Source organism: Aythya fuligula, chromosome 2, assembly GCF_009819795.1.
Source record: "Aythya fuligula isolate bAytFul2 chromosome 2, bAytFul2.pri, whole genome shotgun sequence".
Lineage (NCBI taxonomy): Eukaryota > Metazoa > Chordata > Aves > Anseriformes > Anatidae > Aythya > Aythya fuligula.
The window spans coordinates 84,841,600-84,862,665 of record NC_045560.1 but is presented as its reverse complement, the minus strand read 5'-3'; the positions used below and the strand labels follow the sequence as shown (position 1 = coordinate 84,862,665).

At 35.7% G+C, this 21,066-nt stretch overlaps 1 protein-coding gene across 7 annotated transcripts in view; it reads right to left on the bottom strand.

Annotated features, from left to right (window-relative positions):
- Positions 1-21,066, bottom strand: part of SEMA5A (semaphorin 5A) — a 337,450-nt gene that overhangs the window by 149,390 nt on the left and 166,994 nt on the right. For all 7 annotated transcript variants that reach the window (XM_032180765.1, XM_032180761.1, XM_032180768.1 and 4 more), the window contains exon 6: positions 3,199-3,261. In XM_032180765.1, the coding sequence (XP_032036656.1) occupies positions 3,199-3,261 (63 nt within the window). The remainder of the gene's footprint in view (positions 1-3,198; positions 3,262-21,066) is intronic.

The following is a 21,066-nucleotide window of genomic DNA, read 5'->3' as shown; positions in this document are numbered from 1 at the left end:
GAGGTTTTCTGCCTGCACTCACTGCCCCCACACTGGTCTGTGGTCAGAAAAGCTTCAAGAGAAACCAAGATCTGAGTGAGTAACTTACCCACAGCCATCCTTGTAATCCTCATCATTCCTTTGCCACTGTCTGGGCTTGCCTTGTGTATTTTGTCTCCAGTCTTTCCTGTCCCCTCCCTACAGTCACACATGTATCTGGCCTAAAATCTGAAGTCGCCCTGAGAAGTTTTACAAAAATGAAATCCCCAGCAGCTCCCCAGTTTAAGCTGGATCTACGTATGCGACAGCAAACAAGGAAGCAACCTTTCTGGTAACAGCAACTGGAATCTTCCAGGGGGAGTTTCTCTGAAAAAATACAATTCACTGTACCACTGAAGTGAATTCCTCCATGTCTGCTAATTTCCCTTTGTTTCAAGTGAAGACTGCTGTGGTTTCACTAGGAAAAGGAGATGCCACGGAGCATGTGCTTTCCTCATCTGCATGAGTAAGTTCTCCCAGTTTAAAGAGTATGGCTCTTAAAAATAACCTGTGTCATGAACTTCTTTTAGTCTTGGGCATAAGTCAGCAAAAGACATATATCATCAGGTTATCCTTTCTCTGGCCTTAAACTTAATCTTTGATTTTAACCTCAAGCACATCAGTGAAAGCAAGAGGCATGAAAAGTACAAAGAAAAAGACAGTTGTCGTTCCATCTGGGCTGGTTGCTCAGTCAGAATTATTTCTTCACTGGATTGCATTCAAATGTAATGAAATCCAAGAATTGTGCTTCTCTTCTAGATTGTGAATGAAGAAAAAGGCTACAGATTCAAAATGAAACACTAAATTTTTATCCAAATAGTAACAATACTAAGAAGCAATCACAGCATCATAGAACAGTTTGGATTAGAAGTGACCTTAGATAAGAACATCAAGTCCAACACCCCTACCAGGAGCAGGAACACCTTATATTAAATCAAACCACCCAAAGCCCCATCCAACCTGGCTTTGAACATTTCCAATGATGGGGCATCGACAGCCTCTTTGAGCAACTCATTGCAGTGCCTCACCACCCTTGTGGTTAAAAACAAATAACAACAAAAAACTACAATTAAAACCCTTTCTAATAATAATCTATAATCCATATCTAGCCTCTTCTTTGAGATCATTATTCTTTGTCCTATCATTACAGGCCTTGGTAAAAAGTTTTTCTTCAGCTTTCCTATAAGCACCCCTTAAGTACTGAAATCTTAGAGGTCTTTATTAGAATAGAATACATACTATTGTACATTGACAACTTTCAATCACTTCTACAAAACAGTGTGATGAGCATGAATGAAAACATGTATGTATGTACTACACTAGCTATTCTTGAACACATTTCACAAATATTGAGTATTTTTCTGAGCAAAATTATTTAATAGCAACATATGCTTCTGCACTGTTGAAAGGAACATGGATATTAAACCACAAAGAGTACTGTAAACATAATAGTCAAAGTATACCGCTATAGCCTCAAATTTACCATCATTTTCATCCATCATGTTAGATTACAGTCACTGCACTGTGATTTTCAGATGAGCTGAATGTTATTCTCACAGTTTTAAATTTCAAAAATAACTGTAAAACAGAGGCATAAACTTTTAGTTATACACTGCATTCCTACCGTGATATTTTCTGCTCTGTACACACCTCAATCATTGCCAAATAACAATATTCTATTGTCACTTGAGCAAGCTCTTTAACTTCAGATTATGTCACCTCAAAACTAAGGGTGAAGCCTTGAAGGGTATATTACATCACAGACTACAAATACTTTAGGTGGAAATAACAATTTACAAAATGAAACATTTGTCTAAAATACGAGGTCCACAAAATTATTTTCTCTCTGCAGGTTAACAAGTAAGCATCTAGTAAGCATTCTGATCTATAATCTATTTCTACCATTAAAGCCTTCACACAAGTCAGTAATTTTAAGGTAAAATATTGCCCATTCCTTTTCTCTAGCTATTAATACCTTCTATACACACCTAGTAAATTCTGCATGTTAATGCCTAGTTATCAGTAACTTTAAATACATGTTTCCCATGCTGGGATGGGAAGAAAGGGAAAGGAGAAGAATAAAAAAGGCAATGCCATCCTTAATTCCTTTTCTCAGTGCTGTAAAATCATATCTACAGTGAAAGATGTTCCTCCATAAAGACAATAATCTTCCATGCTTTACAGTGCATATCTTTCTTTCCTTCTATTTCTTCTCTCTTTCTCTCTCTCTCTCTCTCTCTTTCTTTCTTTCTTTCTCCTTCTTATTTATTTATTTATTTATTTATTTATTTATTTATTTATTTTCCCCAGCTAATTCAGTCTTTTTCTCTCTTCACAGTATAACATGGACATGATTCTGTAATTAAATTCTTCTTCTTCAATCTCAGATGGGAAGAGATACACCGTGGCCACGCTGCAACATTATTTTCCAGCACTTAGTAAGAAAAGCTGAAAATGAACTGCTTTGCTTGATGGGAGATGTTAAAGGTCAGTGATTAGATATATATATAACTATGCAGACAATGCAGAAGAGATCTGTCCTCTACTAGAAGGCATGAACATTTGGAATACATTTTTCAAGCTTGCTAAGGTTTTATGTTCTTTTATTTCTTTCTTTGTTTTTTCTTTTGAGTTTTGCTCATCAGCAACGTATGCCAACATGTTTTGCTGAATGTGAGTCCTGAAACCAAGTGTGTTCACTTATAGTTATTGTGCTATAATTCTGTGATTCTGTGATAAGTTTAGTAAATGACATACTATTGTCTTCATAGCATCATTATGAAATATAAATGTTTCAAAAATTGCATCTAATACGCAGGAAAACAAACTGATGAATTTATAAAGAAATTACACAGTTATATGGGATTTACAGTGTTGAAAATGAAGTGAGAATACAGCCCATTACACATGACATGTTGTAGAGTCCAAACAGTAAATTGTTAGAAACTCAATTCCTTGATCTTTTCACAATATCTTCATGTGACTGTTCCTCCCACCACACACCTCCCTATATATATTTTTTTTTTTCCTTTGCACATATATCAATGTCATACTGTTTTACTACAACTTTACTCAGAAAAGAATGGGAGATAGCACAACTGCGTAAGGTAGAAGAGATTTATACACTGAATTATAGCTGATATTAAAAATTTTGTAAAAGCAGAATGGTCTCATGCTTACCTTTGATTTGCCTTTACTGTAACAGGCTCTTTTAGTAGCTTCATCACATTGCCATTCCACTGCCTGTAACCAACAGAAATTCATTAGAAATGCAGGGAACACAGAGATGTAAAACTTAGCCATGTAAACCCATACTTGAGACACGTGCTTCAGGCATACTGATGATTAACTGGGGGTGTTTCTATCCACAATCACCTTATAAGCTTTTCTCCTTAGAAACGTAATTTTGCTGTTCATGTCTTAATCCAGAGTGAAACTGGCCATCCCCGTGAATCACTGTACCTACAGCTTCAGCAGAATGAACCCCAATCACATTTGACACTGACTACCTGCTTTTGTACCAGCCTCACTAAGCTAAGCAGCTAAGAACATTGTGAAAGGACAACCCTTTCTCCCCAACACAGCCAGGACACATCACACCTGGGGTCAGCTCAGCTGAGAGACCTTGTGTGTTGGGAAAGGCTGCAGTCCTGCTGTTTTTGCAGAATTTCTCTCAAGCATGAAATGGAGATTTTAGTTGCTCAAGGTGTGACTGCAGCAGTAATCAGAAGAGCTAAAACATTGATTGAAGGAAAGGAGCAACAAGCAGACACATACAAGACAAGAGTGAAATGGAGCACTGCAAAGCAGAAGCAATTTATCCTCATTTTTGAACTGTCCCTCTGCTTCGACAGATTTGTGCCAGGACTGGAAGTCTAGTCTGCATCACTACAGTTTCACTGCCTGAGTTAATTCCAATTATTTCAATATTTACCATTCAACAGCTATGACTTGCAAACTCTATTGCTCAGTGGAGCAGGTCCTATGCTTGGTGTTTATGTGCCAATATGTGCACATATTTGAATGCCTGTGTGTGCTGTGTAGTTAGAGTGCATTTTAAATCATCCTGCTTGCTTTCACATCAACAGTGCACGTCCACTTTTTCTTTATAGAAATGTCACAAAGCATTTTAAATTTTACCAGGAAGAACTGAGATTACTAAACTAACCACTGCTGCTTAATTATTGAAATCACAGCTTTTTCAGTTTTGTTTACCAGGAAATAATGAGAGAATTCATTCAGATTTAATATAAGCAATCTTTTGTACCTGTCTTTCAATGGAGACTATATTAATAGCAGAATCTATAATTAATAAAAATAACAAGTTGAAAGCCTGTTTAAACAAAGGGGAAAAATGCCTGCAGAGTATACTATGTAGTACTCTGTTTTGCTTTTCAACTAGCCCAAGAATGTGCTTTTCATTTCAGGAAATAAAGACATATAAAACAAACATCATTGCTTCTTTTCCTCCAGCCCAAGCCTTTCCATTTAAAACATTTTCTTTTGCAGATAAATGACCACAGCATGTTGGGGATTATACTGAAAACTTCTGGAAAAGTCAACTTGCAAATGACCATAGCATCTATAGCAAAATGTGTCTTACCCTATATTAGATTAAAAAAGCAGCAATGACTTAACATTTTTGATTCTGTAATGCAAAATTCACCTCTATGATGATGACAACACTACAAATGACTGCTCTTGGATAAGCAGTGTGGGTTCCTTATCAATTCATTAGGACACACTGAACCTTTATCTTATATGGCTATAGATACAAGTACTTTATATTGAATATATTATCTTTAAACAACACAAATTTGAAATGCCTGGAGAAATGCCAAAGTTACTGGTAGGAGGTCAGGATAGAAAGACTTCTTGGAATATAGGTACTGAAAATATGGTTAGAAGGAAAGTTCTTGCCAAAACTGAACTGAGAAGAATATGCTGAGCATGAACAGCAGTAAGAAAGACAGAAAGATTGGAATCAAGATAAAATGCTTATCAATAAATCAATTTTCAGTGACAAAATATCCAGCTTTCAATTGGCTCTAAGTCCATGGTAAAAGAGTCATTTGAAGGAGAAAGATGTAAAATGCAAAACTTATGCAATGTCATAAATCAAACAAATTAAGTACGTTTCTCAGGCACTGAAATGTTTCAGAAAAGACAAAACAACAGGCTTTGGGGATAAGAAATTCAGAAGCCAAAAGTGACAGTTCTTCAAGTTTTCCATGAAATCTCAGAAAAATATACTTCCATGAGCAGGTCACAAAACCACTAAGTTATTAGCATAACTGAAAGAAAACTTTCATCTCTTTCTTCTACATCCATGAAATGCATAGATTCAAATAAGGATACTAAATATTAAACCACTATGCTATATATTTGAGTACAATAGTTAGGAGCAAATACAAGAACACAAATAGAATTGTATTCTACTGTAAACTATTGTAACTATGCATAAATACATGCACTTTCTAACTTTCTGGAAAAACCCTCTTCATACACATATGCCAAAAGAGTAATACCGTCTGGATAATAAGTACATACAGACAAACTAGTGACAAAGTCACTAGTCATCTTTGAAATCAAATATACTTTATAGCCCTATAGCACTGTATTCCACTGTTGGAGGAGACAATAATAGAGAAGGTTGCAAATGAAGTTTATTACAAAGGCACCCAAAGAGAGCTGGGTAAATCACTGGGTAAATCAGACTCTTATACTTTGGTCCCCAAGGTTCATACATATTCAGTAATAAATTCATATGCCCTGTTACTGATTAAATGAAAATACTAGATATAAACTAACATTTATATAAACAGAGATTTTTTTCTTTTAATCTTCAGGAAATTTGAGGGCCTTTCTCACAAAATGGAAATTCAGTTATTCAACAAAGCCTACTAGTAATACACAGGAGGAAGACAGGTGGAAACTCATCAAGTTAAATGTCATTTCAATGTGGAAAAAAAGCAACAGGAGAAAAATGTGTTCTGAATCTTTAATACATAAAGACAAAACAAAACATCCCAACAGAATAACAATGCAATTTTTGTTACTAGACAATGAAGAGTTTAGAGTTTAAATTCTGAAAGAGCAGTCTGACACGTACAGATTATTTTATTTTAGAGAACAAGAGCAAAGAAAGGTTAACTTAGAAAAGTTAGCATTATTCATTGTTTGCCTTAAACTGACATATTCTCCTGCTTTGCACCATTTAACAATATTTCTCAAAGTTTAGCTAAGTAGTGTAGAGAATAAGATATGAATACCATGTTGGATATTTTATCCCTTTCAAGACCAATACAACTAAAGTTTATTCTGTTAGGATCTATTCATTCCTACATGTCTTAAAAAAGCAGCTCCAATTTTCATGTGACAAAACACAATCTCCAGCGTTCCACATACTGTTTTTAATTAATATTGTAATTCTACTTAAGCTGGCAACAAAACGCATTGGACTGAATTATAGAGACTCATGTTTTTCTTTGCTCTGGGGAGGGAAGGAACAAGAATTTGAATGTTATTGCTGGAGAAAATAAGTACAGTAGTACATCAGCTACTTGTACATGTCTTCACAAAGAACATACCTGTATAGGATAAGGAGTTGCATATAAGGCAGCACATCATTCTGTCTTTGATAGCAAGCTGATTCTAGTACAGCTGCATGCCTCATAAATCCTTCTATAAATTCAGTCTTTCAAGCACCTCTATAAATGTAATGTCTTGGTTTAGTTTGTTTCTAATTTCCTAATCTTCTACATAGCTACAATCTAGTAGATATAAATAAACCTTAACTGTTTGACAGTCACTGGTAGAACTGTACAAAAAGTTTGCAGTGAGATTTTTACCCCTGCAAAACCCAATTTGTGTGTCCAAGCCTAAAGACTGAACTTGTCACAGTGTAGTCAGATAAGAAAGTCACAGTTCACTTTTGAACAGATTGTTTTCTTCATTTAAAAAATATACAGAACACAAAGCACTGTATAGACCTGACATAAGATCAGACTGAACAGAAACATGGCTTTGGCGCACACTTTAACTCTAAGTTTGAACACAAGTGTCAAGCTGATGGCAGACATCTTCCTGTAAAAGCTCAACTGTAAACAACTGTATCAGTGTTTTCAGACGTTCTATCATCGATGTTCAGAAAACACTTTGAAAACTTCAGGTGAATTTGTTCCTGGCATTTCAAGGGGAAACGAGAAGGGAGAAATTCCAGCCAGAAAACAAAAAAAAAAAAATCAAACTCAAGCTATATAATGGGATAATTTTCTTCAAAAATGAAGAAAGATATACATCCAAAACCTACCAAAGTTAAGTTAAAAGTTACAAAACAAAAAACAACCATAGTCTTTGGAACAACAAATGTATTTCAAAAACTTCTCTGTTTGGGTGCATGATAGAGTCTCACTTAAAAGTCAAACAATTGCATCTTTAATGGGCAAACTAAATAAATGCAAAGAGGTTAGTTCCAAGGGAAATCAAATGAAAATCCCCAGTCTAAACTGATTTATTTAAATGCCTTAGAAGAACACTAAAATAGAAGGAAAATAAGAAAACTCTGAATAAGAAGTGTCCCTCCCAATTAAGAATTAACTCTAAAGGGCTTTTCTTCATTTCCAGAATGCAGCAACATAGTAAGTCCTTTGGCAAGACACTAAGATATCTCTTCCAACCTAAATTATTCCATAATTTTCCAGAAGAAAAAAAATAAATAAAAAAATCAAAACCATAAGTAAATAACTCTATTATAGCCATTTTCCACAACTCTAATTTGAACTAGTAAATGCAGACAGGAAATTTGCCAAGTATGAACACAATCAAAGCAAGGATTGGTCAATTAGAGTATATTAGGTGAGATATGCATTAGTTCCATTTACAGGTCAACAAAACCCACATGGCTTTCACCAATATTAGTGGAAGATGCACACATAATAGTATACAATCAGATCTCCTGGAATAACTATATTCCTATAGCTTCATAGATACTCACAATACATGCATGTAGGCAGGTACACAAACATATATATAAAAATGAACTTCTTTTCAGTGTAGAAACAGAATGTACAATATTTCATAGTGAAAGAAGTTAATTAGTCAAGAACCAAAAAAAAAAAGAAAAAAAAGAAAAAAAAGAAAAAAAAAAAGAACAGAACAGTATTCCAGACAGATGGTCCAGCACTTCTTAGGCAGATGGCTCTGCTAATTAGATACTGGCAAAAATAACATTAAAGAAGATGGTTTAATTATCCAATGCCAAAAATTAAGAACTACATGATATTTCCTTTTTGCTTTTTCATTGCTTGCTTTCATCTCTTATATCATGTATTTAAACAATACTTCAGGGAGCTGGGGTATAACAGCAATAATCATAACAATAGATGTCATCAAACATGAGTAATATTGCCTTATTGTTTGCATCAGTCCAGCAATGGAATGGCTTCAAGAAGTTGTTACTTGTTTGGCGAGGGTGTCTCACAACCTGCAAAACCATGTCTCAACAAACATGCATACTCAAATCCAAAAGCTGAGTTTAAAGAGGCCATAAAGAAAGTGTCAGAATAGTAAATGTGGAGAGAGAATTTAGCACTGAGAAGTATACCAGCAAATACCAATGAGAAGTATAGCAGCAAATTGGCAGCCAGTGTTAGTAGTAGATGGTTACCAGAAATTTTAGGGTATCCTTTGGTATAATGACATCCCTGCTTTCAGAAAATATGTGGAGCCACTTAAGATTTATACATCTCCTTACTTCTGAGGAACCATTTTCCTTGTTTTCCACAGAGCCATGACCTCTTGTCCTTGCAGCCATTAATGCTGAAGCTGTCTATCTTGCCAACAGGCTCCTTAAAAAGGGACTTCCCTTTAATATAGCTTTCTCTTTTTGCTCATCAAAGAAAAGAAAAACTGGTTTCTGGGGTCTAAAGGCATCCTGGTTAGGCTCTCATTGTGCAGTGGCAGGCCAGCAGCTCATTCAAGAAGTTCAGTACTGTATGGACAACTTTATTAATTGATTACATTAATTGTGGTAACTTGCCACCAATTACCACATGCAACAGTCAATTCTCCTGGAAATAACATTGTGTGTTTTGATTTGTTCAGAATCAGCTTTTACTGCTCATCCACAGTTAAAAAATTACATGCTTGGTTTCTTAAAAGGTGAGAAGTATGAAATATATGGAAATAAACACCAAATTATACTTGAATTTTCCAGGGTGTGATATTTAGTAAAAACTGAGATCCCATTATAGATACATAATTTCATACTTAAATCACATAATATATGAAACTTTATTTGGCTTCCAGGACAATGCTGATGCCAACTGAGTTTTCTTTCAAATATACTGGTCTGAATATATAAAAATTGAGATGAAAAATATATTTCCAAGCCAAAGTTTTATTTAGCTTATTTTGTTGACTACACAAAAAAAAAAATAAAAATAAATAAAAATTGTCAGAACTGATATTAGAAGGGAAAAAAAAATTAAGCATATTGAAAAATAGTTGTTACTAGGACTTTCAGAGACTCTCAGTGGTTATCTACACTGTTAACTTTAATGACACTAGACTCTGCCCAAGATTGAACTTTTACAAAATGTCACCCAACCATGCACCTGTGCATTCCCTCTTTGTGTTCTGCAAAGATTTCTAAATGTCACAAAACATTAATTTGGTTTATACTTAACAGAGATGGGTTTATGGAGGAAAATACAGTTCTAAACCTGAAGTCAGCATCTCAGAACTTAATTATATTGAGAAGCTGGGGTCTTAGTCCTGCTACCAGAGTTATTAAAAAAAAAAAAAAAAAAAAAAAGTGTTGCACTATGACTTTCAAAGTTTTGAAAGAGTTGAATGTTCCAATCTGGCATTTCAAGGCTTTTAGGATTTTATGGACATTTAAAAATTGAATGTGGGTCTGTGCTGAAGGGGTAAAACAACCAAATGTTCTTGCATTCCCAAGCTTGGCAGCCATTCAGCAGGTAGGAATGAGATATGTTTCATAACATATTTTTAATGCACAATTTGAAATTATACTAGATATTGTATAATTTAATGTATTGAGTAAATTATATGTGAATCCTTTAAGATTAACATCTGTGTTAGCACATTTACTTTTAAAGCATTCCCTGCTTTTTGGCAAATAAGATCAATTTTAGTAGGCTCCAAGACCTTTTGAAAGCTATTTTTATTTTTTTACAAGTAGTATAGTAAACTTCTAGGTGCTGATCAGAAATGTCAGGATTCTCTGTATTTCATTAAAAAGAAAGATATGCAATTCCCCCCTCTCTCCCCCAACTCCCTAGGTGAAATAAGTGCAAAAAGAGTCCCCTGACACAGGAATTTCAGAAAATTAAGACTACACTTCTGACCTTGAATATAGGAAAACATTTAATTTTCTTGTGCACCTGCTCATCACTGCAAATGAGCAGGTGCAATCAGAAATGGAAAGGAGGCAGCGTCACTGGAAGGTGTGCCATCTTGCCGCATAATAATGTGCTGTTCAAGTCAGCCACACTAGTGTGGGATTATGGACCTAGGCCAGCAGTCATCCCCCCTTCACCTTTGAACCTCAGACTGTCAAGCAATTTATGATACTTCAGAAGGCTCTACGCAAACTGAAAACCTTCCTGAAATAATTTCTCAGAAAGGCAGACAACATACTACTTCTTGTCCCTGAGATGTCAGACAGCCGGATTATAGCTTCCAGATATGAGTCTTACAAAAGCAAACAGACGAACATGAGATATATGGTGGAGGATGAAATTTATAACATCTTCTAAGTGGTATTTGTTGAATTAGCAGAACATCATACTGCATAATTGAGAATACAAAAAAAAATAATTGTATTTTTATATTTAGATAATTTTGTCCATGTTTTATTACAAAGAGAATAAAAATTCTATTATGTTTTTTGTCTCTTTTATTTATTTATTCAGATAGTTTTGCCATTAGGCTTTAGTGATGTCAGGCTTTAATATGTTAATACCCATCTATAATTCTATTACACAGAACTTGCAATAGCTTATTTACAATAATAATAATTCTTTGAAAAGTTAGCCTAAAAGTGTCATCTTACAAAACAGTGAAGAGACAAACATTGCTGAAATAAATTTAAAAATGAATATATGTCCATTCAATATGCAACCAAATAGGGGTACAACAATTTTAGGCAGATAAAAACAGAGAGAAAGCTGAATGCTGAGAAACAGTAAAAGAAATGTTAGAACCACCAGTCTGCACAGCTTGCACAGTGAAAAGTCAGGAAATAAATATGTGGTTCAATAGCAAAGAGACACAAACATAAGATTTTCTACATCCTTCTGGTTAAATCAATAGACCAGAAAGGTGATTTTGGAACATCAAGATTGATTTTTCTTCTTTCCCTTTAAGAACAATACAGAGATGTATAAGACACTTAGAAAATGGATGGGGCAAAATGGAACACAACAAGAAAAACACCACCAAATTTCCAGAATTGGCAACAGTGTTGATGACAACACAACTGACAGTTCAGTCAGAAAAGAAGAAACTTATTTCTTTTTTATTATTTTCAAAGTAATTGGAATTAATTTGACAAACACTAAAATGATCTGAGACAGACTAAATCACAAGAATATGGGGAAGAATAAGAATAATAGGCACCTAATTGAGAGTCACAATAGAACATGTTGTGAGCTGTGAAGAAAGACACACACATAAACAAAAAGAATATCGGAATGAGGAAAATTCTCATTAATAAACAGAAGATGGTTATTACATCAAGAAAGACTGAACCTACAGCTACTTGGAAACTCACTGGAATGTAGCTGTATTATTGAATTATATAGAAAGCAAGGGTGAGGAAGACAAACTAAAGAGCATCAGGACTAAGACAAGATTCTACTCAGAATATGAAAGGTCTTCTAGAGAACTTCATATACTCCAATCACAGTAGAAAGAGCAGAGGTAACAAGGAGGACAGCAATACAACTTTAAACCACAATTTCATCATGAAGATTTGGAATAATGGTGAGGCTATGAAAAAAGCTAAATAAAGTTCATTTTTCTCCTTTTTTGACATAAGGGAACGGTACAGAATAATATACCATTGCACAGGGCTTTTCTCCTCCAGGTTTTGTGTCAAATGTCATTCAAACTATTATTGACATCTGGTAACCTGGTATCAGCTGAGTGGGTTATTTTTATCCAAATTTCTACAAGACAGGCCTCAAGATCAAAACAACAAATGTCCATTTTTGCAGAGGCAACAGAACGGCCATTTAGAGAAAAAGATATAGCCCTGTCAAAGATAAAGGTGTTTACCTCATTCTGCATGCACAAGAAACCTCAGAAAAGAAGATACTCATTGAAACAATCATCAATATCATGTCTTAACAATTTGTCTCTAACTTTTTCCCCAGGTTAACCTCACATTTCAGCACGTATGGGACAGCTGTAGGAAGTTGTGCTCTACCCTTAAACTCAGCCTAAGAATCCCAACCAACGGGCTGCAATGATGAAGGGGGATGAATTTTTCATCACTTGTGTACTTGCATCTAGAGAGTATGTCACAGGCAAAATGATGTAGAGTTGGAGAATTTTATTTGACTTATTATAGTGCCAACCATCACAAACCTCAGTCCATCAAAATTCCTCTGGTGAGGAAAGTAAGTAATTTAGTATGCTTTCAGTTTCTTCAGTGGATGATTTCCATAATTGATTTCTTAACCGCCAAGAGTAAAAAACAATAATAATAATAACCTTCTAGTAGTGTTTAAAAAAAACGTACTTCATATTTCATACTGAAATTAAATTTTCATAGATTTAATAAATGATTAACAGTTGTTTTAAAACCTGAGAAATTTGTTACAAATGGTCATGAGCTCATCTGTAGAAAACGTTACAGACAGACTTATACATAACCTATTATATGACAGACTGAGTAATTATCTATAACAATAGATTGATTATGTACTAAGTAGTTAATTAATCATTAAGTAGACTGCTGTAAAATATTTATGCATTGAAACTTTGGAAATAAACCATTTATTCAGTGAATGCCCTTGTTGCTCAATTATTATTTGCTGTACACCCAAACCCATGTTACAACAGATGAACATCTGAAGATTTCTGCAAGAGCTTTCATTCTAAAATCAAATTGGAGGAGGAGAAAAATAATCAAAATCTGTGTGATGCATTGTCTGGTCCAAAGGCAAATTCATATTTGTTATTACTGCTTGATCTGTTTGCATTACAGGACCATGAACAAAGCACAATAAAATAGTTCATTAAAATGAATGCCTGGCTAAACATATCAGATTCTCCAGGAAAAGTTTTATTGAAGAGCTCATTATTCTATGGTGAAAGCAATTTGGCAAGAATTTCTAACACCATTCTTTCTTTGCAGTTTTTTTCAAGTGGAAAACAAACAAATATTTGTAAAGAAAAGCCATCACATATCCCCAGAAATCCATGACTGCACTTCTAAATAACACAGTTGCCTTTGCTGGTGATTTAGATCCTATATAGGAGAAGGTTACTGCTGGAGAACTCATTGTGCAAGCCAAAAACACTGGTACCACAGACAGCACAGAACCTCGAAGAGCAACCCCCACATCTATGAAATAAAGTGGAAGGGTGTCAGAGCCTTAAAACTAGTGACAGAAAGCTCAAGTCTCAGTTTGCATCAGGAAAGTCAGTGAAGGAGTCCTTAACTGTCAAGAAAAATATCTCCTAAGTTTCAGTGACACGCACAAATTTTAGTAACAATCTCATACAGGAAGCCTAATTGAAGAAATTTATTTCAGAACTAGCTGTGTGATGTCTCCCTCCTCCTACTCCTGTAGCCTCTTTTCCACTTTTATTGGTTTAGAAACCCCCTGATTGCTACAGTGGCAGAACAATATTGTACTTTTGTGTTTTTCACCAAGAAGCTGAAAGCTCAGTGGAGATAACTATAAAAGCATGATAAATAAAGCTCATTCAATAGGATACCCACTGCAACTGTTAATAAGGCACTTCTATGCAGCTACAAGGTTCTCATTTCTTTTTACAGATGCTATTAGCCTTCCCCCATCAAATTATACCTTATTAGCAATTTGTCTCCTGATGGGTACGTTATAACTCTTAGCTTTCTAACACTTGTGTATATTGGATAGCAGTTTAACATGATAAAAAGAAAGTAACAAAAACTCATTCTTATTACTATGAATTATTTCTTAAAAATTCTCCCTTGCTTATCCTGCTGAAGTGAGTCCTTTGAAGTCAGTGTTCCAAATCCCGGAGCTTTTACTATAGAAAGCTAAACACTCTGAAATCAAAGGGGGTTTTGTCTAAGAACAGAAGAGAGGCTAGAAATTGTAAACATTCTCTAAATTCACTAAAGAAAAGACACAGCTTCTGTACAGTGGCTTATAATAGCAACCCCCTTTAATATATGCCTGGAGTACTGAAGAACTGTAAATTTAGATCAGAATCCAGTCATTCATAGAACCTAATATCCTGTGAACAGCAAACTGGATTTGAAACACAGATCAGCCTACACTGTGTGCACCTCTACAAAGCTGCAGAGAGAAAAAGCTCCAACAACTCAAAATAAATTTGCTATTTCATTTCAGGTGTATATCAAAATAAAATGTATTTTTGAGGGGAAAAAATAAAAGGGTAATATTTATCTCTGTTATTAAAAAGAAAGAAAGAAAGAAAGAAAGAAAGAAAGAAAGAAAGAAAGAAAGAAAGAAAGAAAGAAAGAAAGAAAGAAAGAAAGAAAAAATAAATTTTCCAGAAAAAAAACGCTGGATTTGTATCTACCTTGAAGTGCAGGGAGGAAAACACATTATTTTAAAACAATTTAAAGGTACATACATTTACTTAGCATTTCTACGCTATATGCACTCTGATGGACACCTAAGGAGCTCTATTTTCTAACAGAAGCAAACTCGAAACTTAGTTATTTAAGAAATAAGACTTATTATATTTTTGAAAGATATTGTGAAATTTTAACAGTAACATTCTGAATAGTCTGCTTGTCTCCTTGCAGATTCTGTAACCTCTCCTGGCAGAGGAGGTGGTTATTTTTTGTTTGTTTCTTTCTTTCTTTCTTTCAGTGAAGCCTACTAAAATTTACTCAGTTCTTTCACCTAAATTCAAGGAACACAAAAAATCATGTAGAGCACAAGACATGCGCGTGCACACACACACACACACAAAGTTTGCATATATAAACATGTTTCTTGCACTCTGAAAACAGAATGGTTATGAATCCAGAAGTTGGGGAAAAAATAGACAAAGAACGTAAAGATTTAAAGAAGAAGAGAGAAACTGTATATTTAATATGACTCTGAAATGTAAGCAAAGGTACCACTTCCTTAGGGTGCATTATTTGAGGCCTAAATTCAGACAGAACTAAAGAAACTTTCCTGTAATAAATTTTCTTGAAGTACACTTCATCCCTGAGCTTGTTACTGCTACCCATCATATAGACTTCTACTGTCTGGGATCTTCAAGGAGAGAATGAGGCTCCACCTAAAGTTACATGCAAGACTGAATATATATCAAAAGAATAAGAGCAATACCAACACTTTAGCCTTACAATATGCCAAAAACACAAACAGTCCTACAATAAAAGGACCAGACACATCACTGAATCTTGGATTCTCTGGAAAAGGAAACTGAGTGACTCTCATTTATAAATAAGGCTAGAGACATCCTTTCAGCCTGCACATTAACTGTGACTGAGCACTAATGTAACCAACTGCCCAAGCAGCAGAATAATTTACATCAGAACAATAACATAGGCCCTGTCTCACTGCCCTATCTTTTCAAGGACAATGATGACTGAACTTCTCAAATGAATTAAAACAATTAATTCTTCCCTAGCCATGTTCCTAGAAATGGCAAAAATATAGGTGTATCAGATGTTGCACTAATTCAGCTGGTAACAAAAGCCTGAACTTCCTAACACGTCCTTCAGGGCGGTTCTTATTGCTTCTGAAAAAGAATTAAAAATATACTTCCACCTAGCACTCCAAAGGAGCCATTCCCCTCCCACATCTGCTGAGAAGACTCCAAATGAGAAGACTACAAACATTTTATATCTCTTCAGTGTTGAAGTGGCTGGTTGTTGCCTCAAGGAACCAGCTCAAACATCATGAACTGGTCAGTCCAAAGAGGCTATGCTAGCCTGCAAAAATGCCTGATGTGATTTGAACCCATGCACATGTCTGTGTTACTGTGCAAACATGTGAATTATGCAGAAACAAACATGTGAATTATACAGAATTTGTATAAAACAGTAGAAACAGATGGCTATTCAACGCCTTTCTTCTGTGAAGTATTTAAATAATGTTGAGTTTATGTTATACAGTTCCACATCATGAAAAAGTTGCAGAAGATATTCATAAGTCATGAGACCCTATGCCATAAAGAGGCCTTGGAGAAGAAGTCCCTTATCTGTTCATTCAGACTACCTGTTTTCTGCTAATTAAAATAATTTTAACATTAATTCTAATTTGTGAGTCACTGGAAAGAGCAGAGGAAAGGAGGGACAGGCAGATGATTGTGTGTATATAAGAACATGTTAGGATGTTGTGGTGGGTTGACCTTGACTGGCTGCCAGTGCCCACCCAGAAGCTCTCATAAATTTAATTGTCAGTTAAAAAGAGTAGGATGGTGAGAAACAAAGAAAACACCTTAGCCTTGACTTCCCCCTTTTTCCCAGGCCCAAACTCACCCTTCCATCCCCCACTCCTCAAACTCCTGTCTCCAAGCAGTTCAGGGGGATGCGTCATGGAGCTGGGGCTATCCCATAACAGCTCCTCTCTGCCGTTCCTTTTCGTATTAAATAACATATCATTTACTTCATAGCCATGGTTGATGACTTCAGGAAAGAAAACTCAATTGTTCTAGACAAATTCTTCAATACCAAAAATAAAACTCTTGGCAATAACATTATACATTCTTAAAAGATAAATTGCTATTACTAGTACTACTAATAAAAATAACAGCCAATAACACCCATAATAACAATATTAAAGCAAACAAGTAAACACTGCAAAGAAAGAGGAGTACCCCTAAATGAGATGGGCATATGCTTTATTTTAGAGCACTGACTTGCTCCCCTTGCACTTGGAACTAACTGGTAGAGAAGGAGGGCACTTGAAGCACAGTTGTATTAACAGAACGTGAACTGAAGCAACTGAAATAAAAGTAATGTAAAATAAAAGTTATATTAGTAAACAAAATAGGAGTAGGAAGAGAAGGATGCAACTCTTTCACCTTTGCTAGTTTTCATCTTCTTCTTTTACTTCAGTTTTCCAGATCCACTGGCAACAAATTGCTGCAATGGAATTATTTTTTTACTCATCAAGTAAATTCTTCCTTCCAAACATATCTGAGCTCCTCTAAAGGGGAATTAACTCGCTAAGTGTCATAACTAAACTAACACATTTTACCTAATGCTTCCTAATGCTTACATGAGCCTCTTCCACTACACAATAGTCATAGCTTCAATAAATACAAACTTGTCACATTAAATAGATAATGAATAGTGTAATAAATGTTTTTAATCTCAATCTAAATTACGTACAAAATCATGTTTGATATTGTGTTAGCTGAAAGTTATTTTCTAGCATACATTATTTTTCTGGTATAGATATAACTTGTCATGTCTTACTGTTGAAAGAATGCTAGCTTTCCAAATGTTATAAGACAAGGAGGAATCTCAATCATTTGGCTGTTGTTCTTTTTTTTTTTAATGAAGAGAGATTAGTATCTAAAGAATCCTGTGGGGATAATGCATATATGATGCTAGGCAGAGCACAGATAATAATTCTGACTTGGCAACAGCTTGAACATACTTAAAATGCATGCCTGCAAATCCCTCCCACTGTCGCCACCACAGTAACAGCTCTTATCAAAGTTTCAGCTGCTTTAGGAGGTAGGTTCTCCACAAATGTTAATCTGTTCAGATTCATTTCCAAACTGAAATATGCAGTTGTATAAATTAAAACAATGGAACAAGCCAAAGATGTCAATGGTTTGGCTGCTTTCTGCTCAAAAAGGGCTAGATGCATTGTGCTGCACAGGGAGTACAGAGGCAATCTTTTTCATATCTTACTACAGCAGGTCAACACAATTTTTAGTTTTGGTCCCTGAGTTACATATTTCATACATGCTCCTCAAATGAAACACTGTAAGTGGAAGCAAGACCGAATGAAGAGAAGGCATGAATCTCACACAGGCACCAGCTAATAGTACTGGCAGTCACATGGAGTGCATCTCTAATGCATAGTCACATATGCTGCATCTCTGAAAGAAAGACTATGTGACTATGTGTCCCAGTGAGCAGACAGGGCAAGTGCCTTTTAGCCTTTTCTGAGAAAGTTACATACCATAGTTGTGTGGGAGCCTCGACTGGAATGAGATAGAAAAAAACACTGTAAATGCCTACACAGAGACAGTGAGAGCAATGAACTGTTGAAGGATTAGATAAAGAGATGCAGGCATCTGTTGAGATGAACTTCAGTGACACTGCAGGACAGCACGGGCTGAAGAGGAAAGCCCTTGTGATACAGGAACAGTTGACTGAGCATAAGGGGAGGAAAATGGTCCAGTGTAAGGTTCTGTCTCCCTGTGCTAAGATATGGGATCAAAGAAGCCAACAATAACAAAAAGAAACAAACAACAAACACAACAAAAGGAAGAAGCAAGCTACGGTAGGGATTTAATCATCAGATGTTACACAAAGAAAACTGAGACAGGTCTAGTGGGGGCTATAGATAATGCTATGCATCATCTTCAAAGTTACTTATGAAAACAAAGCAAGGTTACTTACAGAAAAAAATAAAAAATAATAATAATAAAAGACAGATAGGGAAAAAGAAAAGTAAAAACTTCTGTCCAGTGTCCAGCTAAGAATAGAATTGATTGGGGTATCTGGATGAGAATCCTCTCCAGTGAAGCCTTTAGTGACCACAGGCATATTCTGAGGGATGCAATGAGGTCAGAAAGAGCAGCTTTCTTTCAGAAAAAGAAAATTACCTTTCAGAAACATTTCAGATACTCTCAGAAAGTTTAAGTATGAATTACACTGAAGTCTGGCAAAAAGATGAAATTTTTAGACAAATGAAGATTTTCATGAAGCAACTAAAAATGAGGCCCAAAAGTGAAGAAGCAGCTCTCAGTTTTGTTCTGAGTAGCATGCAGAAATAGCACTGTAATAGCAGCCATAAAGATTCAGCATCACTGCAGGAGAAGCTAAAGACCCAAATCCACTACAGCACATTCTGTTTCATAATAGAGAACTTCAGTATAAGAAAGATTGATAAAAAGGAGCAAACTGAAGCAGGTAAGAGTTAAAGTTTTGCAGGCAGCATTCAAGGATACTCAGCTGGAGATACATGACAAACAAACAGAAGGACACAAGAAAAAGGGCAAAAGTAAAGTTGGCATGGATTAACCGCAGGGCAGAAGTTAATAAAAGGAAAAAAACATCCTCTGGAAAACAAAAGTAGTGCTAAAATAAGGAAAAGAATAGCACAAAATAGCACAAAACAAGCAAGTTGAATCTAAAAATCTAATAACAGGGACAAAAAAGAGCTAAAAGAACAATTTGCAATAGCTATAAATATTGGTAATAAATCCTTCTTCAAATACATTAGAAGCAAGAAGCTTGACAGTTCACAGAACTGGTAAAATGATCAAAGAAGTGATTAAGAAGATAGAGGCATAGCAGAAAAATACTTCCTTCCCCACAGCCCCCCCCCCCCCCCCCCCACACACACACCAAGTTCATCATGGAAGAACTCAAGGAAGGTCTAGTCCTGTAACAGTGGTAATTGTTGGAGGGGATGGGCTGCTCATCAAAAACTCTGTCTCAAAAGTCACAATGCTGATAAAGGGCTTAGAAAATAGACAGATAATGAAAAAGCAACAGATGTTCAAGAACATTATTTACGCAATAAATTTAAAGGAATTCAGAGATGTAAGTGCTGAATTACTAGCCAGAATAAGGTCTTCAGCTTATAACTGCTTTGGTAACTGAGGACTGCATGACAGCAAATGTTGTGTCTATTTTTTATACGGGCTCCAGAAAGACCCAGGAAACTGGCAAGGCTGATACCAAAGAAATTATCATAAAACTATATAATAAATAATAAAGCTAGTAAACAAGGATGCAGGCCCTGGTACAGGAATTCAACCATCTTGATGTTGCTGAATGGAGAGTACAATTGGGTATAAGTAGTCCAGGAGATTTCTGAAATACATGTATATTGATAACAATTCCTTGATAGAAGTGAGTGAGAAACCAGCCAGGTGAGATGATCTTCCAGAGTTGTTATTAAGAAACAACTAGTCAGGTGTGTGAATTGTGAGGTGAGCCCTGACTGCAGTGACCAGGATGGAGTTGACAATTCTGAGAAACATGAGCAAAACGAATAGCAGAACTACAGTTCTGGACTTCAGAATTGCAGATTTCAGCTTGTCTGAGGATCCTCTTGGCATGATCCCCATGGCTCACTGCCCTGAAAGAGCAATCCTGTCCATTCTAACTTGCGGAACTCAGAGCAAGCATGGCAGAAGGCCGGCACACATGAACAATGAACTCCTGACTGAGACAAAACACGTTCAAATATGTATTTATATAGACACACACACATAGAGGGTGGGAGAAGGTATGAGCTCCCCATGAAAAATCTAGAGATATTGCCAGAACACGCATGAATGGAGCTAGGAAAGACAAAGCTCAGCCAGAGTTGAAACCAGGGTGGGATGTGAACATCTGAAAGATGTCTGTACATACGCCATCTGCAACAAGAAGATTTGCTGCACAGTATGTAGGGGAGCTAAGGACAAATGACACAAAAAAGGCTGAGGTACTCAGTGCCTTCTCAGCCTCAGGTTTTCAATAAGATCTGCCCATATGTTGCTCAGCCTACTAGCAGAGTCTGTTAGGGTGAAGTATTACCTAATGTAGAGGAAGATCAGAGTTAGGGAGTACATAAACTAACTGAATATATACAAGTTCATGGGACCAGATCAGAAGCACCCAACAATGACCAAGGA